The sequence below is a fragment of the Oryx dammah genome, unplaced genomic scaffold (assembly GCF_014754425.2).
Source record: "Oryx dammah isolate SB20612 unplaced genomic scaffold, SCBI_Odam_1.1 HiC_scaffold_19, whole genome shotgun sequence".
NCBI lineage: Eukaryota > Metazoa > Chordata > Mammalia > Artiodactyla > Bovidae > Oryx > Oryx dammah.
In genome coordinates, this window is record NW_024070203.1 from 35,230,996 (window position 1) to 35,254,941 (window position 23,946).

At 42.6% G+C, this 23,946-nt stretch overlaps 1 protein-coding gene across 3 annotated transcripts in view; it reads left to right on the forward strand.

Annotated features, from left to right (window-relative positions):
• Nucleotides 1-23,946, forward strand: part of LYN (LYN proto-oncogene, Src family tyrosine kinase) — a 109,408-nt gene that overhangs the window by 40,390 nt on the left and 45,072 nt on the right. For 2 of the 3 annotated variants that reach the window (XM_040261249.1, XM_040261250.1), the window contains exons 2-3: nt 19,664-19,800; nt 23,372-23,417. In XM_040261249.1, the coding sequence (XP_040117183.1) occupies nt 19,669-19,800; nt 23,372-23,417 (178 nt within the window). In that variant the 5' untranslated portion in view covers nt 19,664-19,668. The remainder of the gene's footprint in view (nt 1-19,663; nt 19,801-23,371; nt 23,418-23,946) is intronic. The other variant, XM_040261251.1, reaches the window with a different exon arrangement.

The following is a 23,946-nucleotide window of genomic DNA, read 5'->3' on the forward strand; positions in this document are numbered from 1 at the left end:
CTTTACCGTCTGAGCCACCAGGGAAGTCCATAGTTTAGGTATCTGCTACCAACCTAGACAGCATATTAAAAAAGCAGAGACATTCCTTTGCCAAAAAGGTCCGTCTAGTCAAGGCTATGGTTTTTCCAGTGGTCATGTATGGTGGTGAGAGTTGGACTATAAAGAAAGCTGAGCACTGAAGAATTGATGCTTTTGAACTGTGGTGTTGGAGAAGACTCTTGAGAGTGCCTTGGACTGCAAGGAGATCCAACCAGTCCATCCTAAGGGAGATCAATCCTGGGTGCTCATTGGAAGGACTGATGTTGAAGCTGAAACTCCATACTTTGGCCACCTGATGCAAAGAGCTGACTCATTTGAAAAGACCCTGATGCTGGGAAAGATTGAGGTCAGGAGGAGAAGGGGACGACAGAGGATGAGATGGTTGGATGGCATCACTGACTCGATGGACATGGGTTTGAGTGGACTCTGGGAGTTGGTGATGGACAGGGAGGCCTAGTGTGCTGCGGTTCATGGGGTTGCAAAGAGTCAGACGACTGAGCAACTGAACTGAACTGAACCATCCTATTTTTACTTAATCAACTTACTGAACTATTGGTTGACAGCAGTGGTTCTTCAGGATTGCTAATTTCTGATAAAATCCTGTTCATTATGCAAATATGTGTGTGTACTCAGGGCTGCCTCATCTGATGGTCTCTGTCTTTGTTTTTATGTCTAATTTAGTTGTATCTTTCGTTGATTGTAGATGGCTAAAGGCATATCATTAGGAATATGACTTTAATCAACATTAGTAAACTTCTACCTTTTACCAGTTATTTTTCTAAGCTAACATTGTAGAAGTTTGGGGATTCAGTTAAGAGGATTTAACAAAATTCTATTGTATTTTGCATAACTATGATTAAGGCAGAGCAGCCTGCCCTTGATCATTGCGATCTTTGCAAAGACTATTGGGTGCTAGGAAGGGACACGCTAGTAGCTGTGGACAACTTTTCTCAGCAGAAATATTTTAAGGTAATACAGTCGTTTCAAAATTGAGGATACATTTTTCTGAAATATCAACTCAGAAGTATGTGGCTCCATGCCCATTCTGTCACAAATTTTAATCTACTAAATTTTAAAAAAAATAATGCTTTATTTTTCAGGGTAGCTTCAGGTTTCCAGAAACATTGAGTGGAAAGTACAGAGGGTTTTCCAGGTAGTACTCACCACCTTCTCGGTTTCCCCTAATTATTAACATCTTGCATAGTGTGGTGCATTTATTACAATGGATGAGCCAGTATTAATATTAATACATTGTGATGAATGCAGGTCCACTGTTTTCATTGGGCTCACTCTTGGGGCTGTACCTTTTGTGGGTCTGACAAATGTATAATGACATGTGTCTGCTATTACGGTGTCGTACAGAATAGCTCAGTACCCACAAAATCCCCTGTGTTCCCCCCATTCCTTCCTTCCTCTCTCTGAACCACTGGCAACCAGTGACCTTTTCACTGTTTCCTCTTCCACAGTTTTGCCTCTTCCAGAATGTCATCGGAATTATACATTATGTAGTTTTTTCATACTGGCTTTTTTTCACTTAGCAATATGCATCTAAGTATCCTCCATGCCTTTTTATGACTTGATAGCTCATTTCCTTTTGTTGATAAATAATATTTTGTTGTCTGGTTGGACCACAGTGTGTTCCTCCAGTCACCCACTGAAGGACATATTAGTAGTGTCCAAGTTTTGGCAGTTATAAGTAAAGCTGTTATAAACATCCATATGCATGTTTGTGGTGTGAACTTAAGTTTTCAGTTCATCTGGGTAAATAGCAAGTAGTAGAATTCCTGAATCAGGTACTAAGAGTATATTTAGTTTTGTAAGAAATCGTCCAGCTGTTTTCTGAAGCAGCTACACCATTTTTTGTTCTCCAGTATTGAATGAAAGTTCCTCTCCTGCCTTTTGTCTAGACTTGGGTGGTGTCAGTGTTTTGGATGTTTGTCACTCTTGTAGGTGCGTGGTGGTATCCCACTGTTTTAAATCCACATCTCCCTCATGACATATGATGTGGACCGTCTTTCACAGGCTTAGTGGCCCTCTTTCTGCCTTCTTTGGTGAGGTGTCTGTTCAAATCTCATACTCATTTTTCGATTGGGATGTTTGTTTTTGTATTATTTATTTTTAAGAATTCTTGTGTATTTTTTAGACACCAGTTCTTAATTTGTGTTTTGAAAAGATCTCCCAGCTTGTGCTTGTCTTTTAATTTTCTTTTGCAGAGCAGAAGTTTGTAACTTTAATAAAGTCCAACTTTATCATTTTCTTCTATGGCTCATGCTTTTGGTTTTCTATTTAAAAAGTCATTGCCAAACTCAAGGTCACCTGGATTTTCTCCTATGTCATCTTCCAGGGGGTTTATAGTTTTACATTTTATACTTAGTTCTGTTATGCATTTTGAGTTAATTTTTGTATAAGATATGGATCTAGAATAATTTTTCCTTTTGCATTTGGGTGTCCAGTTTTTCCAGCACTGCTTATTGAAAAGACTGTCATTTTTGGAATTGCCTTTGCTCCTTTGTAAAAGACAAATTGACTATTTCTGGACTGTCTATTCTGTTTACTATACTTTTATTTTTTTAATTTTTTATGCTATTCAAAATGGTATTTCCACTATAATCTATACAGTTTATGCATATAGTACTACAGTTTTTAGGCTGTTTGTTGAAGTGTTTACTATACTTTTACAGGATAGGTGTTTGGGGGTTTTGCTGTTGTTGTTATCTTCAGTGGAAATAGAATCTATTAGTAGCTACTCTTGGCTTGACTTCTTTGAGCCTTAGTTTCTTCATAAGAGGGAGTGGGTAGAGTACATCGTTCTTGACAGAGGATGAGATGGTTGGATGGCATCACCGACTTGATGGAGATGAGTTTGAGCAAACTCTGGGAGATGGTGAAGGACAGGGAAGGCTGGCCTGCTGCAGTCCATGGGGTTGCAAAGAGTTGGACGTGACTGAACAACAACTGTTCTAGTTTTATCTCATGAGACTAGTTTGTATTGTATTTAAATATGGAGCCAGGGTGGTGGTTTTCTTGTAGAAAGTTTCCGGGTCTAGTCCAACAAACACCAGGCCTGTGTGTGTGTTTGTGAGTCTGTATCTGTGTGTGTAAGCAGAGTGGCAGACATCTATTGGACACAATTTTTGGCTATGAATGTCCTTTACATTTTATAAAGGAATAGTAGGCCTGCCTTTCTCTGATGAGTGACAAAGCATATTTTTCTGTCCCAGTCTTTAACAGAACATATCAATACATAAGCTCATTACCAGTAATTGAAACACCAGATTTCCTGCCATGGGGAGACATTTGGAAATGTCTGGAGACATTTTTGTTGTTCTATCTGGCCATGTGGAGCGGGCAGGGGTAATGACCTTACAATGCTCTGGACAGCCCCTACAACGTATAATTTGTCAGTTCAGAATGTCAGTAGTACTGAGGCTGAGAAAGCCTGTTGCAGAGATGCAGACTTATTTATATCTGTGGGCATGTTTTCCTCTTGCTTTAGCCTCAAGAAAACCTAAACTTCTGGAGATTTTTGGTCTGCTCTAACAATTGTGCAGACCACTTAAGATATGACCTTTAGCTTTGAGCTATCTTGGGCTTAGTTTCACTTTTTCTCAATTTCATAATAATTTCTATTTTGTTGCATCTATTTATGCAATCCCGACTTAAACTTTTTTTTGTATTAGAGTACAGCCAATTAACAAGCAATGTTGTGGTAGTTTCAGGTGAACAGGGAAGGGACAGCCATACACATACACGTGTCCATTCTCCCCTGAACTCCCCTCCACCCAGGCTGCCACATAACATTGAGTAGACTTTCCTGTGCTGTACAGTAAAACCTGACTAACTCTTCAAGTAGAATTTAAACATATCATCTGATATATTTCTAAAGAGAAGTGGCTGGACCACTGATTCTAAAATTCCGAGGCTGGAAATAAGGTTGATGTTCCATCTGCTTCTTGGTGGGTTGTGCATACAGAATTCAGACTCTGCTTTGAATTTCCTCTTCTGGTCCTTGAAATGACACGTTTTCCCTGTGATACCTAACTTTCCATTAGCTCATCTTGTTTTCATAGTGTTCCCTTTTACTGTGAAGAGAAATGAAACCAAAAACCCCCACTTGTTTCAGCAATCCCCCGTGTCTTCCTCTGGGTGAACTTGCTCAACTAAGAGTTATGCAAATAGGATCAGCTTTGTGTACTCAATCCCGGGGACTGTCACCGGCACGTTTGGTGGACTTGTCACAAGAGAGCCAGGACCCTGGCCTCCTCTCGTAAAGCTCAGCCCCAGCCTTCTTCCAGCTGCACCCACTCCTTCCCCATCTCTTTCCTCATTCCTGGCATGGATCTTGGCATGACCTTCCAACTGTCTTGGAATCAAAGAGAAGAAGGCTTGTAGGTATCCACGGAACCTACCTCTTGTGTCCATATGAGGAACTGAGTGCTTGTTGCCTCCTGAGATAGCCAGCAGGCGCCTTCTGTCCATCCAGGGCATGCTGGTATGCGCCTCCTGGACACGGAGCCATTTTCCTGATGTCCGTAACTGTCTACATGGTTGACATTTTATTTCCAAGTGATCTTAGCAAACGTAGATGGACGATGGCTCCAGCTGGAGTCTCCCCAAGTTCTTTCCTCCTACAGATTCTCTGGGTTTGAAGGACCTTAGGTTATGGGTTCAGATTCTCTTGTTTTAAAATTTCCATCCATTTTTGTACAAGTTTATGTATATGTGTGCATATTATATGTTATATATATATTTATATATAATAGAGACATTGCATATGTATGTATAATTTACACAAAATAAAAACATCTTTTAAAATTTTAGATTAAGGGTAATTAAATACATGACCTAAGGTTCTTCAAACTCTGATATGTGTGTGTATACATATATATATATGAATAGGAAATTATATATATGCCCTATATATATACACACACACACGTAGGGCTTCCCAGGTGGTGCTAGTGGTAAAGAACCCGTCTGCCAATGTAGGAGACATAAGAGACACAGGTTCCATCCCTGGGTCTTGAAAATCCCCTGGAGGAGGGCATGGCAACCAACTCCAGTATTATTGCCGAGAGAATCCCCATGGACAGAGGAACCTGGTGGGCTACAGTCCATGGGGTCACAAAGAGTCAGACACGATTGAAGCAACTTAGCACATACGTACACATACATGTAAAAATATATACATATATGATAAGAAGAAAAGAGCAAAGCCCAAAATACCTTCAAACTCATCACCTGTAGATGAACATTGTGATATTTTAGGATATTTCTGCCTAGACACTTTTCCTACCTGTTTATATCATTTCTCCTCACCAAAAAAAATAGCATCTGGCTATATGTGTTGCTTTTTAACTAAATATATTATGAATATCTTTTTATGTCAACAGATATAATGTACAATGTTTTAATGACTACTAGTATTCTTTTTTGTTGAGGTATCATGTTCTAGACCAATTTTACAAAACTCAGTTGCCTGAAGGCCAGTTTGATGAAGTTATCAAATGTTCCATTTTACCAGAAGACATGCTTCTTTGAACTATTTGAATATTATTTCTATTTTAAAAGAAACTTTAGGCATTTTAATGTTCTCCTGCTAGTTCTTCAAATGGCATCTTAACTCTGAGAGTTGTGAAATTAAAAACTTAGAATTTTAAGTTTAAATTTAAATTTAGAAGGATCAGAAAGTAATTGGAAGTGATCAAACATTCTCAACACAGGGACTGCCGTGGTGGTCCAGAGGCTAAGACTCCTCATTCCCAATGCAGGGGGCCCAGGTTTGATCCCTGGTGGGAACTAGATGCCACATGCCACAACTAAAGATCCCACATACCAGAACTAAGACCTGGTGCAGCCAAATAAATAAATGGATATTTTTTAAAAAAACATTCCCAACACATATGGCATGATAAATCTCTGGATTCTAAGGATAAGTAAGGCTGTGTTGATCTGTCTGCTGTTTGTAGAATCAGTTGACAGGAAAGGATAGAAGAATCTTGAGATATGGAAAGGAAGTGAGGATGTATAGAGGAATTTGTAGAAAGAAGCAGAAGACTTGAGCCTCAGACATAGCAAAAAACATGCCACTATGTTCAAACGAATTTTTTTTAATTAACTTGTCCTAAGGGCTTCATGGTGGCTCAGAGGTTAAAGCATCTGCCTCCAACGCAGGAGACCCGGGTTTGATCCCTGGGTCGGGAAGATCCCCTGGAGAAGGAAATGGTAACCCACTCCAGTATTCTTGCCTGGAGAATCCCATGGACAGAGAAGCCTGGTAGGCTACAGTCCATGGGGTCGAAAAGAGTTGGACACGACTGAGCGACTTCACTTTCACTTTCAAGGGCTTCCCTTGTAGCTCAGTCGGTAAAGAATCTGCCTGCAGTGCAGGAGACCCGGGTTCAATCCCTGGGTTGGGAAGAGCCCCTGGAGAAGGAAATGGCAACCCACTCCAGTATCCTTGCCTGGGAAATCTCATGGACAGAGGAGCCTGGTGGGCTGCAGTCCATGGGGTCGCAAAGAGTTGGGCACAACTGAGTGACTAACACTTACACTTACAAAATTTAAGCAATGAAGTAGGAAACTACAGAAAAATTACATCCCCTATTGTGTGTTAGTTGCTCAGTCGTGTCTGACTCTTTGCGACCCCATGGACTGTAGCCCGCCAGACTCCTCTGTCCACGGGATTCTCCAGGCGAGAATACTGGAGTGGGTTGCCATGCCCTTCTCCAGTATATCTCCTATTACACTGAAGCTAATTACTGTTTCAAAAATTACATCCATAAATATTTCAATTTTAATCTCTAAAAGATAAAGAATCACATTTTCAACATAAATTTAATACCATTATTAAACATAAAAGTGATAATTCCTTATCATCAAATATTCAATAAATGATCAAATTTTCCAGTCATCTCATAATTATTCTTAATAATTTGGCTACCAATTACTATTAATCAAGTCTAATATGGTAGCCCACTCCAGTATTCTTGGCTGGAAAATCCCATGAGCAGAGGAGCCTAGTAGGCCACAGTCCATGGGGTTGCAGAGTTGGAGATGATTGAACGACTGAGCACGCAAGCACAAGGCTAATATAGTTCAAAGAAGACTCAACAAGTCTTAGTTTCTAAAAATAGAACATGCCTTTAAAAAAGCATCATAGAAACCTTCAAAAGCTTTTAAAACAATTACATTGGATAATAATTATTATACCCTTAAGCTGTTGAATACTAACACAAACCAGCAGTAAACTTTAGCTGTTAAAACATCACATCAAATATGAAATTATATACACTACACAAAGAGTTAAAAGATACAAAATTTGGTAAATTTGTCATCTTGTAAGGTGAAAATCTTCAGAGAATTGGTTTTGGGTGGAATGAATTTCAAGAGCTAGTCTCCATTTATTTAACCATTGACCTATTATCTGACAAACAAATCTGTTTTTCTTTTTTTTTAATTGAAGTATAGTTAATTTACTATGTTGTGTTAGTTTCAGGTGTACAGCAAAGCAATTCAGTTATATATAGTTTTACATACACATACACACACACATATATATATGGGCTTCGCTGGTGGCTTAGTGGCAAAGAATCCACCTGCCAATGCGGAAGACATGGGTTCTATCCCTGGGTCAGGAAGATCCCCTGGAGAAGGAAATGGCAACCCACTCCAGTATTCTTGCCTGGACAATCCCATGGACTGAGGAGCCTGGTGGGCTGCAGTCCATGAGGTCACAAAGAGTCAGATGCAACTTAGCAACTAAATGACAGTGACATATAGTCTACATTTACATATTTCAAAATACTGAGTATAGTTCCCTATGCTATACAATAGATCCAGTTGATCATCTATTTTATATACAGTAGTGTGTATATGTTACTCCCAAACTCCTAATTTGTCCATCACCTTTCTTCTTTGTTAACCATAAAGTTTGTTTTCTATGTCTCTTTTCCTCTTTTGTAAATAAGTTCATTTGTGTCCTTTTTTTAGATTACACATATAAGTGATGTGTGATATTTGTCTGTTTCTGCCTAGCTTACTTCACTTAGTATGATCATCTCTAGGTACATTTGTATTGCTGTAAATGACATTGTTTCATACTTTTTATGGTTGAGTAATATTCTATTCTATATGTATAATATTCCACTTGCATATATATGGCGTATATATATATATATATATATGCACATGTGTACCACATCTTCTTTATCCATTCGTCTGTTGATGGATATTAGGTTTCTTACACATCAAACAAGCCTATTTCTGATTGGATGGTATTATAATACAAACAGTCTCACAATGAAAATCCCTTTCTTAGAGCTTTGCGTAACTACCCAGTTATTTTCTTAGAAATCTCTTATTGGGAGAGGTGTGGGTGTTGTGTTGAGAAGTGGATATGTTTTAAAGGCCCTTGTTACGTGCTGTAAAGGTGAAGAGTATCACATACTCTCTCCCGCCACGCCCACCGATTTCATTTCATGGTGAGGAGATTAGAATCCTGAGACCGGCTTAGTCTTGTCCATATACAGGACTGCCCAGGCCAGACCTGCAGCTAGACATCCAGATTCCTAACTTCCCCACACCTTTGTCACTTCTCCACTCTCTTCCAGGCAAGAGCTAGATTTCTCTTCCACTTTCTCTGTGCTGGACACCAAACCTCCAGGTGTTTGAATTTCATCTACCTCTGAAACTGTCTTGCATTTCTTTTCTGGACTCACTCTAATTAATGTAGTGATAAAAACTGTACCAGGTTATTAAAGTTCCAAAAACACAGTCCATTTGCTGTCTTTCATATTTGACTGTTATTTCGAAAGATCTCTGTGTCAGGTTAGGTTCACATTTTTATGCCACACATTGATGTTATAGTTCATTGCCCGATCCCCAGGTCTTCCTGAAGCCACACCTGGGTCTTAGAGCACAAAATAAAGAAATGGTTTCAAACTGGATAAAGACATCAGCAAACATGAGTAAATTAAAATGGGTCAGATTTTTTTTTTTAATGCCTGTTTTTGTTTTGTATTGCAATTTTTTATTTATTTTACTTTTGGCTGTGCTGGGTCTTCATTGCTGCACAGGCTATTTCTCTAGTTGTAGTGAGTAGGGGGCTACTCTCTAGCTGCAGGGCGTGGGCCTCTATTGCAGTGGTTTCTCCTGTTGTGTGCGGACCACGGGCTCTAGAGCACAGGCTCAGTAATTGCGGGGCGCAAGTTTAGTTGCTCTGCGGCATATGGGATCTTCCTGGACCAGGGATCGAACCTGTGTCTTCCGCATTAGCGAGTGGATTCTTATCCGCTGAACCACAAGGGAAGCCCCAGATTTTTATTTCAAAGGCTTGAAGAAGAGTTAATGAAGAGGGAATCAGCCGTAATGCACTGGGGTCTCTCATTTCAGCATGGAAGGGGCGAGGAGGTGCCTTTTTAAATTAATTTTTTATTGATACACGTTTAGTATACTCATGGGTTGTAAAACCATCACCACTCTCTAATTCTGGAAACTGATGCATCTTCTGTGAAACAGGTTTGCAGATTTTGCACACTGCAGTTCAACTGTGCAAAAAAAAAAAGGGGGGGGGAGGAAAGGAAAAAGGAGGGAAAAGAAATCTTCACATTGTCTAACTCTTCTCTCTCCAGCGCTCTGAGTAGCAGCAGGTGGGAAAACAACCTTAAGTTGACCAACAGGGTCAAATTATTCCCATTTTAAACAGACTGTTTTCCATTGTGACTCTGAACCTTCAAGATAAGAGTTGTCCTTCTTGTTTCTTCTGCTCTCTTCCAAGATGTAGATAGATGCAGGTTTCTCTTGTGTTATTTGGGGAGAAAGAAGCTATCCCCCAACTCAAGCACATGGTTGATATTAGCACGCGTGGAAATGCCTATTGTTATTCAGTCACTAAGTCATGTCCGACTCATGGACTGCAGCACACCAGGCTCCTCTGTCCTTCTCTTTCTTCCAGAATTTGCACACTCATGTCCATTGAGTCAGTGATGCCATCTAACCATCTCATCCTCTGTTATCCCCTTCTCCTCCTGTCCTAAATCTTTCCCAGCATCAGGGTCTTTTCCTATGAGATGTCTCTTCACATCAGGTGGCCAAAGTATTGGAGCTTCAGCATCAGTCTTTCTGATGAGTATTCAAGGTTGATTTCCTTTTGTTTTGACTGGTTTGATCTCCTTGCTGTCCAAGGGACTCTCAAGAGCCTTCTCCAGCACCACAGCTCAAAAGCATCAATTCTTGGGCCTTCTTTATGGTCCAGTTTTCACATCTGTACGTGACTACTGGAAAAACCGTAGCTGTGACTAAATGGACCTTTGTTCAGAAAGTAATGTCGGGGGGAAGAAAAAAAAAAGTAATGTCGGTCTAAGGTGATTTAGACCTTAGCGGGGGCTTTATAGTAGAGAAAGACAGCTACTTAAGTTGGAATTGATGGTGCTGGTCATGGAGTTGAGTTCTGATGCTCCCTCCTCTTCTGTCCCCCTCCTTCCCCAGGACACCCAGAAGGCTTTTATGACCCCTTTCTCTCTTATAAGCAGTTTGGAGAAAAGATCCCAACTCCTCCCTAGGCTTTGCATCTCTAAAAAAGCCTCCAAAATCTCATTCTTGAAAGTAAAGGAAAAAGGAAAAGAGTCAAAGAACATCTGAAAGGCTTCTATTTGGGCAGGCAAGGTACATCTCTCAGGCTACATAACCGGTACCAGGTGGCCCAGATAAGAATTGTCTTGGGGATGAGTCCCTGTGAATGATCCTGGTACCAAGCTCAACCTGCTTTGCAAGCCCAAGACCACTTTCGTCTGGGATCGTAGGCACTCATCCCTATGTTCCTGGGGCTTCCTTTCTCTTCTGAGGCTCCCTCACTCAGCTCTTCTGGAGGTGAGCTCCTTGCACGGTCAGGCAAGAGGCCTTGGGTGGTTGGAAGTGCAACTCCAAGGCCACTGGGCTCAGGGACCTTTGATCACCAGGCATGGGTCCATCTCTGGTAGTGTCTTCCTGGTCTGCACTGTGCCAGTCACAGAGCGAGCAAGTCCTGGTCTCCCTCTTGTTTCCCATGCTGTCTGTCTCCTGCCCTAGAGATGCTTCTGGTCACTCCGGAATGACCACTTAAATTTCACAATGTCAGGCCAAAGAGGGCCAGGAGGGGGACTTCAGAACCTCTGGATGCGGTATTCACTAGCTCCTGGGAAAGTGCAGTGCAAATGTACACATTCAGTCTGGGAAGTTGCAGTGAAGTGAAAAAAAAAAAAAAAGTTTTTTGTTGAGTTTCTGTGTGGCTGCTGGGATAAAGGCATCTGTCTTTAAAGAGAGCAAATACATCGGTCATCATAAAAAGAAAATGCTGTCATAATAAAAACAAAACAAAGCAAAAAAAAATTTCTTTGGTAGCACTTTATAAAGGCAAGAAATTTATGTTCTCAGGGGTTAAATTCTAGTAGCTTTGTTTTTCGATTTTAAGATCTAGGATTCTGAACATAAATGTGTGAAATAGCTGTTAAAATGTGGGTTCAGATTTTATAGGGGAAGTAGTAATCCAATTTCCTGTTTTTATTTCTTTTAGCTCTCAGAATAGGAGAAATTGGTGATTTAAAAATCTTTCTATAGCCGAGAGGTGAATTTATATGAACTTCAGGCTGAAATGGACATGATGGAATATCTTTTAAATTTGTGAAGCTTATGGTGAAAAACAAAATATTACCTGAATGGTATATTATATAAATCCAAGCTCAGGAACCTCTTTCATTGCAGAATTCCTTCCCCTCAAAGGTCCATCTAGTCAAAGCTATGGTTTTTCCAGTAGTCTTATATGGATATGAGAGTTGGACTATAAAGAAAGCTGAGCACTGAAGAATTGATGCTTTTGAACTGTGGTGTTGGAGAAGACTCTTGAGAGTCCCTTGGACTGCAAGGAGATCCAACCAGTCCATTCTAAAGGAAATCAGTCCTGGGTGTTCTTTGGAGGGACTGATGCTGAAGCTGAAACTCCAATCCTTTGGCCACCTCATACAAAGAGTTGACTCAGTGGAAAAGACCCTGATGCTGGGAGGAATTGGGGGCAGGAGGAGAAGGGGACGACAGAGGATGAGATGGTTGGATGGCATCACTGACTCGATGGACATGAGTTTGAGTAAGCTCCGGGAGTTGGTGATAGACAGGGAAACCTGGTGTGCTGCAGTCCATGGGGTCGCAGAGAATCAGACATGACGAGCGACTGAACTGAACTGAATACACACAGTTATATTCACATCATCATGTTATTAAAGTGGACAGCAGGGCTTCCCTGGTGGCTCAGTGGTAAAGGATTCACCTGCCAATGCTGGAGACAGGGATTTGATCGCTGATCAGGGCAGATCCCACAGGCTGTGTAGCTACTCAGCCCATGCACCACAACTATTGAGCCTGTGCTCTAGAGCCCAGGAGCCACAGCTACTGAGCCCTCAAGCTGCAACTACTGAAGTCTGAGCACCCACAACAAGAGAAGCCACCACAGTGAGAAGCCACCACAGTGAGAAGCCCGAGCATGGCAACTGGAGACTGGCCCCAGCTCCTAGCAACTAGAGAAAAGCCCATGCAGCCACAAAGACTCAGCACAGCCAAAACTAAATAAATATAATTTTTTTTAAAAAAGTAGACAACAGAGTGACCTGATGTCCAGGTTACCTTGCCTAACAGAGGGGAGGAGGGAGAGGGGAGAAAAGCTCCATTTAGAAGGTGTAAGTGAAACTCCAGCACTTTGGCCACCTCATGCGAAGAGTTGACTCATTGGAAAAGACTCTGATGCTGGGAGGGATTGGGGGCAGGAGGAGAAGGGGACGACAGAGGATGAGATGGCTGGATGGCATCACTGACTCGATGGACGTGAGTTTTGGTGGACTCCGGGAGTTGGTGATGGACAGGGAGGCCTGGCGTGCTGCAATTCATGGGGTCGCAAAGAGTCGGACACGACTGAGCGACTGAATTGAACTGAACTGAACTGAAGTGGGGCGTGTGCCAGCCAGAAGCTGATTTGGGAAGTGTGCTGCTGCGGGTCCCTCTTTGGGGTGCAATGGGGTTTCCTTATGCTTCTCATCACGAATTCTCTCTCTCCCAGTAATGGAGGGAAACCTAGCCTTTGGGCTACATTTATTTATGTATTATTTAGCAGAGATGTATATAGCTCTTACTATGTGCTGCTTAAGTACACTTCTAAGCACTTTACAAATATTACTGATTTAAGGCACGTCACCCTCATAACAAACTGATGAGCTAGATGAAGTGATCTCCATTTTTTTTCAGAAGCAAACTGAAGCCCAGAGGTTAGGTTGCTTGCCAAGATCACACAGTTAATAATTGAGGGGTGCAGGATTTGAGTTTAGCAATCTGACTTCACAGTTCTTTTCTCCAAAATATTTTGCAAATTGTGTTGTCTTCCTTAGGAAATTTTAAAACTATGTATAGTTTGGCTGTACCGTGGGGCTTGTGGGCTCTCAGTTCCTGGGCCAGGGATGGAACCCGGGTGACCACAGTGACAGCACCAAATCCTAACCACTAGGCCAGCAGGAAACTCCCTTCCTTAGACATTTTTAAGAGAAAATTTCTTATGGGCTGTTGCATCTTACAAGTGGACTTCAGAACCTAAGCAATATGATGGTGGGATCCTTTCAGACTATTTGCTGTGCACATTAATTATACATGGATGTGTGTGCACGCGCATGTGTGTGTGTGTGCTGATTGATTACATAAATTGATGGATATATGAATTTTTTTCAATTCATAATGATTGGTGGTCAAGAGCATCCAAGTCATGCAAATCTCTCTTTTTAACCCACCTCACTCTTATAATATGCTCAGTTCAGTTCACTTTAGCTGCTCAGTTGTGTCTGACTCTTTGCAACCCCATGTACCGTAGCACACCAGGCCTCCCTGTTCATCACCAACTCCCAGAGTTTACCCAAACTCATGTCCATTGAGTTGGTGATCCCATCCAACCATCTCATCCTCTGTCATCCCCTTCTCCTCCTGCTTTCATAGGGTTCTCGAGGCAAGAGTACGGAAATGGTTTGCCATTCCCTTCTCCAGTGGACCACACTTTGTCAGAACTCTCCACCATAACCCATCCATCTTGGGTGGCCCTACACGGCATGGCTTAGTTTCAATGAGTTAGACAAGGCTGTGATCCATGTGATATAATATGTTAGTTTGGCTTAATTTAATGAACTCTCCCCTATCAGGCTTCCCTGGTGGATCAGATGGTAAAGAATCTGCCTGCAATGTAGGAAACCTGGGTTCAATTCCCCTAGAGCAGGGAATGGCAACCCACTCCAGTATTCTTGCCTGGAGAACGAAATAGACAGAGGAGCCAGGCAGGCTATAGCCCATGGGGTCACAAAGAGTCAGACATAACTAAACAACTAACACACAACAACACAACCCCTACTGATGGACATCTAGATTGTCTGTGTCTGTCATATAAATAACACCAGTGTGAACATCCTTGTGCTCTGTGTAAGCATATCTAAAGAACAAATTCTCTACAAGTTTTCACCATAAAAAACAAACAAACAAAACCAACAAAAACCCCTAAAAATGAGAAGTGATGAATGTGTTAACTGTTTTGAGGTAACCATTTCACAATATGTAAGTATATCGAATGATCACATTGTACACCTTATACAATGGTATATGTCAATTATATCTCAATAAAACTGGAGAGAGAGACTTTCCTGGTGATCCACTGGTAAAGAACCTACCCTCCAATGCAGAGGATGGGGGTTTGAGCCCTGGTCGGGAAGCTAGGATCCCACTTGCCACGGGGCCACTAAGCCCAAGCACTGCAACTAGAGAAGCCCACATGCCGCAATGAAGACCCAGCAAAGCCAATAAATCAATAAGATTGTAAAAAAAAAAAAAAAAAAAAAGCTGGACAGAGAGGAAAAAGAACAACCTCTCAGAAGTGCAATTCCAGGTGGACAGCTGCTTCCTTGCTGAGCATGTCAATAACTGTGGGACATTATTTGGTCTGACCATGAGCAGCCTGATGATAAACGAGGAGTCATAATTAACCTTTTATCCCAGAGTTTCTTCCAGTTTTTCTTTTTTAAACAAAGATTTTGGTATTCGAAGGCCCTTCAGTGAGGATGAGGCACCACTAATGGATATTTGCCCCAGTGAACGTCTGTACAGAAAAGTCGCCCAATCCCGATTTCTGGATATGTTGGTGGAGGTCCCTTTGTGGCAGAGGGTCACCTGCTGTCTGTGTCTGGTTAGATCATCTACTTGAGCTTCTATGATGAACAACATCCTAGGGGTGTATTTGCATGTGAGACCCCCAGGTATTATCATGATTAATTCATATCTGCTGGGAAAGATTGAGAGCAGGAGGAAAAGGGGTCAACAGAGGATGAGATGGTTGGATGGCATCACTGACTCAATGGATATGAGTTTGAGCAAACTCCGGGAGATGGTGAAGGACAGTGCAGCCTGGTGTGCTGCAGTCCATGGGGTCACAAAGAATCAGACATGACTGAACAACTGAACAACAACAGAGTCCACATGTAAAATGTGCTTTCATTTACTGTTAAAAAAGAAATATCAAAGACATTGCCGACAGCACTTTATGTGAAGCCCATCCTATGAAACTTTAGAAATTTTATGCCGGGGTGTGCCCGTCCACTGTGAACTCAGGTCAGCTTCCTTTTTCCCAGGAGAGCACCCTGTGATGCCGGCTCTGGCTCTTCCTGCCGGAAAGCTCCTACTGCAAATCTGGATCCACATTTGCATTGTCTTCTTTTCCTCGCCTAGAGTTTTCTGTTTCCAGTTTGTTAAACTCACTTTTTGGTAAAAGCATTTCAAATCCTTTTTGAGAAAGAAGGAGGCTATAAAAAACAGTGTCTTTAGCATCATTAATAATGAGATAAAACACGTTTCAAAATAGCCATTGTTTGGCAAAAGGGTAAGGAAAAAAAAGCACATACTTCAGGTGAAAGCTATGTGAATCCACCATTCTCTTGTGCGATGGTTTGAGGCCAGTCATGTAATCTCTCCATGCCTCCATTTACTCCTCTGCAAAATGGGATTAATAATACCTGGGTCATGGGGTTTCTTCAAGGATTAGATGAGATGCTCAGAAAATTACAGATATTTAATTGAAAAATAAATACTAAGGTGTAAATCCTTATAAAGCGTAGCTCCTGTCACTTGCAAACATGTAACTGGGCTCTTAGTTTTTGTTGGGAGTGCACTGGGTTTTGTGTTTTTCTGGTACCGCGGCTCAGTGAAAAGAATTGAAGACCTGGCACTGTTTATCCTCTGATGCAACAGAATGCTATCTGAGCTCTTTTGCTGGAATGTTTGAACTGCAGGGACCCAAACTCAAAGCTCAGTGGTAGTGGGTTAGGGTTTTCATCTCCAGTGTGCACATGGGTGTCTCAATTATCTGTGTGATGAAAAATGAAAGTTACTCGGTGGTATCTGACTCTTTGTGACCCCATGAACTGTAGCTCGCCAAGCTCCTCTGTGCAAAAATACTGGAGTGGGTTGCCATTCCCTTCTCCAGGGGAGCTTCCCGACCCAGGGATTGAACCCAGGTCTCCTGCACTGCAGGTGGATTCTTTATCATCTGAGCCACCAGGGAAGGCCATGTGATGGGGGAGAGGGAAATCATGAAATATGCATAAATAAATAATACTGCAGATTAGACGACCCCCTCACACATCCTCCCACTTTTTATTTTCATTCTCTGTTTTCCTTCCCATGGCCACGGCCTTCAGGTGATTGCCATCACCCCTTCAGAGGACCGAACCACCAATACCCCAATCTGTGCCATATCACCTAACACCTACAAAGTGACTTTCTAATCACATCTGCCTTCACACACAAATGTGTGTGCACACGCACACACTACAGGGGTAGCTAATATTTTCCTGGGAGTTTTTTGGCATAAAGTCGTTTATACTGTCCTTCTATGTTCTCCCTTATCTGACTTTTTATTTTGAAAATGTCAGGTCAACAGAAACAAAAAAATCCTCACCTAGAGTCACTGATTTTTTTTAAAGCTATTTTGCCACATTTGTCCCCTCCTCTTGCTCCCTTGTCCCCCTTTTTACTTTTTCGTTTTGGTGAAAATGTTGACAGCTGGCAGATACCCCGAGCCCACATCCCTACCCGCCTCATGAGCATCCTCTCAGATGTGGACCTTCCCCCGCATGACCACAGTACCATCATCACATCAATGAAATGTGTAATCCCCCGGGATCAAGTCCACATGTATTCAGATATCTCCAATGATCCCCCCACGTGTCCTCCCCCACTCACCTATTCATTCAAAGTTCATTCACCTTTTGACACATCATGGACTTGTCTGATTATTTTGACCCTTTAACCTCTGTTTCCTGTGAACTAGTAGTTAGTTCTACAGGTCTCTATGCCTCTATCTCCAATACAACAACAATGGCTGGGGCAGGGATGTCCCCTTTCCCTTTCCTTGTCTGTCTTGAGCGGGAGGGGCTGGGATGAGCTCACTGGAAGCCCAGAGTGCAGCAGCCTGAGCAGTTGGTCCATCCCTTCTTTCCATGAACCCTCGTGGAGCACCTGCTCGGAGTGGTATTACAGAGAAGAAACAGGCTGGGAGCCCGGCCTGTCTGCTTCGGAAGATCTGAAGAGGCAACATTTGGGTCCAGATCTGGAAAAAATACAGAACTAGAGTGTGTTAGAGTCTGGGAGGGTCTAGGGAGGCAAGTGGGCCCCCGGGAAACATCCTGGGGTGAGGTGCACAGACCAGGGATGTGTGTGTCCTGGGGACCCGCTGGGCTGCTCCTTTCACAGTTCAGGGAGCCACTGGTGTCCACTAGGGTTGGCCTTTTCCAACACCAACTTCCCTCCTTCATGCAGCCTCATTTTAATGAGAATAAGTTAAAAACACATTTTTTTTGAAGGGTAGGAGTAGGGGTGGAGGTGGGATGGGTCAAAAAAGAGCTCCCCTGTTTATTTACAGATCAACTAGAAAACCCATCCCATTTCAGAAACTTTAGCACATGAAAGAAAAAAAATACTGTGCTGTTTTGAGTCAAAGAAGTACTTGCTTCCCCTTTATTTTGGGAACTACAGCTCGCTAGTTTCAGCAAGAGGCGTGACCGTCTTCAGAGGCTTCCTATGTCAGCCAATGAGAGGATAAACAAGGCGGTGGTCGCAGATGCCTGTGGGACCAAAGGCAGGCCGAGCCGGGGCAATGGGGACGAGCTTCTGAGGCTTTTTTGACCCATTCCTCCTCTAGGAGGTGTTCCTAACTCCCATCACCCGCCTTCCCCACGTGAAACCGTCCTTGTTCTGTGATGTTCTGGGCAGGGGTCCCCTTTGGCAGTGCCTGAGAATGACAGTCACCGTGGAGCGCCCAGCCCCCTGTGCCCCTGGAGAACTTCCTGGACTGTGTCCAGGGAATCTGCTCTGTGAACCTAGGCGATTCTTGTGTGCCTGTAGGTCTGGGAACACCACCCTCCCGTACCTTGTAGTGGAGTGCATACAGGTTTTGTTTTGTCTTTAGTGTATAAATTTGACCATGAGGCCGTGCTGTGAGGAATAGTCATATCCAATCTCAGTTTTAAAGTCACCTTTAGACCTAAGTTCCCAGTTTGCTTTGGGTGACACTCTACACATCCTAGTATAACTGAATAGGCAGATAAGGGTTTAGCCTTTAGAAGGGTGGTTCTGTCTGTCTCACTGGTTGTGCTCAAGTCCCCTTCTGTCGAGGTGTCTCTCCTGAAGCCTTAAGCTGGCTGGCGGCACCCTCTGTGCCTCTGGCTCTGACATCTCTCCTGTTTTCCACAGTCACACGTCTCACTGGGACGTCTACAGATGTGATCGTGTGGGTGTTCCTACAAGCATCTGTTCTCCATACCTGTGTCTCCTCTTTGATTTCCAATCTCCGTGAAGGCCACCACCATTGCCCCAGGCCCCAAGCCACACAAGGTTGGAGCCACCCTTTATGCTTCCTGGCTCTTCATCATGTTTGCCTTTGAAGCCCCAGGTCCCCTCACTTCACCTTGCACAGTGACATTCGTCTTCAGCCATGCTTCCCCGTCCAGCCCAACTCCTGGACTTCCCTACTTGTTCCCTGAAGGGTTTGACTTGAACTAGTTCCCCGAAGGGGCCGTGTTCCCGGGGCCAGTACTTTGCATGTGAAGTTGTCTCTTCCTGGAATCCCTTTACTGACTCTGCCACCTAGCTGACATCACTCCCATTCTGACTCAAAGCGTTTCCATCAGGACGCTTCCCCTGCCCACATCCTTTTCCTCTTGCCTGAGGTCAGTGTCCTTTCCTATGTCCTGTGCATCCTCTGTGGTTGACCTTCCACATCACATTGTTGTTTTAATTCACACATCTTCACCACAAGAACAGGAGCGTCTTTAGGGCAGGAATTTATGCTGACGTAAAATTGATGCTCAATAAATGGTTGTTGAATGAATGAGTGAACAGATTATGAACAAGCACCTGGCTTGTGAACAGTCTTCACCTTTTTGACTTGGTTAAGTCATCAGCGATGAAGAATAGAAGTGTGTTGTTGAGTCGCTGTCACCTTCTCTATTAATGGAGAAACTTCGGTGGCTGGAAGCCAGTTCTGGAATGGTAAAACAATGCCATTGCTTTTGTATTCCAACAGGAACTATGGGATGTATAAAGTCAAAAAGGAAAGACAATCTGAATGACGATGGAGTAGATTTGAAGACGCAACCAGTACGTAATACTGACCGAACTATTTATGTGAGAGATCCAACGTCCAATAAACACCAAAGGCCAGTAAGTAGATAGTCTCAGGGGAGCGTTCCCACGGCAGGATCAAAACATGGCTGCATAATTTAAACTCCAAATCTGTACCATGTGCATGCCAAAAAAAAAAAAAATCATGTTAATTACTTGGGCCTCAAATAATTTTTGATATACTTTGTAACTTAATCCTTTAAAGAGTTTATAAATATATTCGAGACAACCAGGCCACTTAATGTACAATAAAAGGGCCTTTGGTCACCTTCTTATGTGTGGTGATTATCACCTTTCCTGTCACTGGTACAAATACCCTCTCTTTATATGTAAAGACGTATACGAGCTTGTGTGACTTAGGATGGGCAATAAGATTAGTGGTCTGGAAGCAGAAGGAAATGCTGAATTCTAGTCGGAAGCCAAAATAGGTGCTAATATGCCCTTTGGTAGATGTTGTTTAGTCGCCCAGTCACATCCAGCTCTTTGAGACCCCATGGACCATAGCCCACCAGGCTCCTCTGTCCATGAGATTTCCCAGGCAAAAATAACAGAGTGGGTTACCATTTCCTTCTTCAGGGGATCTTCCTGACCCAGGGATCAAACCTGTGTCTCCCACGTTGGCAGGCATATTTTTTACTGCTAAGCCACCAGGGTAGCCATCATACTTTATCCCATCATGTTGTTCTTCAGTTAATTCAAACTAGTATGAACACTGAAGTTGTCATGACTTATTATAGAGAATTAAAAGATTTAAGCCTTCTAACCTAGGACAAATGTCTGTACCAGCATTTTTACATGATGGATGTGCTCTCTGATGTGTTTGAGAAATGCTTGGCAAAGAACTAATATCACATTTCATGGAAGAAAGGAACAGAGCTTTGGATAATTACAACCTTAAATGCACTTTACTTCAGATCTTAGGTTCTTTTTTGTTTGCTCACTGCATATATGTACACCCCCCATTGCCTGGTTTTTATGGAAACCAGTGTTTCAGCGTTTAAGCTGAAAGCAGCTTATTCCACATTAGCCCAAATGCCTTCATTAAGAGTTTTCATTGTTTCTCTAATCTGACATGTTTTTAAATGCCTTGGCATTCTAGAAGTATATTATTGTTGTCACTCCCTGTACCAGCCCCCTCCCCCACGTTCTCCCTTATCCTGCAGGTATGGTGTGTGTCAAGGTCACATGTCATTGTTGAGATTGGTAAGTCAGTGTTGGCATTCTTGCAAAAAAGTAGAGATGAAAAGTGAATACATTATGCTGTTAATTCCCTACATGATATTTCTAGACAGATAAATTAACGTTAATTTTAGGAACTTCCCTGGCAGTCCAGTTTTTAAGACTCTATGCTTCCAATGCAGGGGGCAAGGATTTGATCCCTGGCTGGGGAACTAAGATCCCATAGGCTGTGGTGCACAACCAAAAAAGAAATTTAAGAAAAACATTGTGGACTTCCCTGGTGGTCACTGGTTGAGTCCTCCTGCCAATGCAGGGAACATGGATTTGATACCCTGTCCAGAAGGACCCCCATGCCACAGGGCAATTAAGCCTGTGGGCTTAGAACCCGTGCTCAAGAGAAGCCACTGCACTGAGAAGCCTGTACACTGCAACTAGAGTAACCCCGTAACTAGAGAAAGCCCATGCACAGCAGTGAAGACCCAGTACAGCCAAAAATAAAGAAAAAAAATTTTAAATGTTGTAATTTTACAACAGAAACTCAAAATGTACAAGATAATTAATAAGTTTATAATTTAGTTATAAATACCTATAAATATATTCAAAGAGACATCACATAAATAGGTATAGATGTGGAGCTATGCTATGAAAATATGACTAACAGAAAATGAAATGATACAAGGATGTGGAGTCACAGATAATTTTCTCGTTATAGACTTCAAAGGCATCATAAAAAGGACCTGACTTTTTCTAGTGTCATGTGCTGTAGATTTTACATGGTTTACAATCCCCCATTTTTTTTTTAATGTAATGAAAGAAGATGTTCTTCCTTCATTCAGAAAAGCAAAGGAGACCAGTACAAACTTACGCACCATTTTTCCTCTTGCTAAGAGTAAAGGAGGTTAAAAGATAAGTTCGAAAGCAGAAGTAGGAAGCATGTTTGAAATCTCTCAGTTCCCTCATGCACCCCCGGAGCGCAGCACACTCCACCTTCTCTGGTCACAGGGGCCCTGGTTTGTGAACTGGGCAGTTGGGCCTTATTCCATGGATAACATTCAGTTCCAGCCAGATGTGCCCAAAACACACCCCTGGATTGATTACAGGCTGTATTGTGTGACAGCAAGGCTGAACTGACACGAATTCAATAACACTCTAAGGAAAAGACATTTTAGGGAAGGAGAGTGGTGACAGATGAGGTCTATACATATGTTTGGCCTTCTGAAGAATGTGTTCAATCATTTGTCAATTAAGGACTCTTTGATATTTGAAAATCAGCTTGCTGCTCTCAAAATGATTTAATCAGTCTCTCATCTTCTAATTGTTTCCTCTAACTCCTTTAAAATTGATCATACATTCTAATTATGCAAATCTGAATGAGTTTAAAAATCGCTATAGAGCTCCTTGAAATAAGTGTTGAAAGATCATCCAGAGCCGAGAGTTTCTGAACCAGAAAAACGTAATCCCCTGCTCCCCGCCCCTGGAGATTTGATGGGCTAACTTCCATCAGAAATTTAAATTTCAGTACAAGCTGTTTTGATTCATAGCCCATTCAATCACGTTAATCAAAGAGAAACATGATAAAACCCGGGAAGTCTCACACATCCTCCCAATGTCAACGAAGGAAAAAGGAATTTGATTTCCAAGGTGATTGGGGTGGCCTTTGTACCACCAGGCCCTTCCTGATCATTCAGCTCCAAGCTAAAATAACAGGGATGCCATCTGTCCCCATAGCGGAATCGGGGTCAGCCACAGGAAGCCTGGATCTGTTAGGACTTGTTCTCAGCTGCCAGTGACCAAGCCCTTACAGCAGCTTTTAAAACAAGTCTGGGAAAAGTGAAGATCAGCAGTCCTGGCCTGGGTGGCACTTCCACAAGGTCACCAAGGACCCAGGTGACCCCTAGGACCCCTCTCCATCTTCTGTTCTGCTGTCTCTGGTCACTGGTATCCATGGCTGCTGAAAGCCCAGCTCATCACCTGCTTCTGGGCAGAAAGAAGCAGCCCAGGCAATAAGAAAGCCGATCCCAAAGCCCCATCACCTGCCTGCAGGTCAACTCCTTGCCAGCATAGAAGGCTGGAGAATTGGAAAGCATCACCATGGAGCTGGGCAAACCGCCACTCCTAAGGATACTTGGGCTGTGGTACCAAATCAAGGGGAGGGAGCCGATTGGCTCAGCAGCGGCTCAGACATGTCCTGTCACCCCCAGGCCAGTGGCTGCTGAAGAAGGAAAAGCTCTTCCATGGTTGGGGCAGGGGGCAAGGATCGGAATACAGCTCCACAGGACTGTTCCTCTGCACTCCTCTTCTTTCTGGCTTAATAAATTAACAAATCTAAACCCTATTTGCTTCTGTTCAAAAATGACATAACATACAGTGTGAATGTAAGCATAAAATGCTAAACATAGAAAATATTTTTCTAATGAATATTCTCTCTTAGGTTCCAGACTCTCAGCTTTTACCAGGACAGAGGTTTCAAACTAAAGGTATGTTTTTATAACGCCATGGTAGTTTCTTTTCTTTACTGTTCGAATCTCTGTAAAGTAGTTGTCCTGGGTGTTTTTATTGATTTTGGGGGGGCAGGCGGTGGGATGAGGTAGAAAAGGATACTTTTATTGTTTTACCAGGCAAAGGGAGACACACTAGGCTTCTGCCTTGAAAAACTATGTCTCCGATTTTTTTTTTAATTGTGGAAAAATAGACATAACATAGAATTTATCATTTTAGCCATGGAAGTGTTCAGGTCAGTAACATTAATTACTTTCTCATTTTTGTGCAGCCATCACCTCCATCCATCCATCTCTCTCCATCTGGGATGATGAACTTTCCATCATCTCAAACAGAAACTCTGTGCCCATCAAACGCAAACTCCCATCCCCCATCCTCCCGGCCCCTGGTACCCCCCATTCTACTTTCTGTCTCTATGAGTTTGACGGCTCTGGGGATCTTGCCGAAGTGGAATCAAATGGTATTTGTCCTTTGCGGCTGACTTCTGTCACTTAGCATAATGTCTTT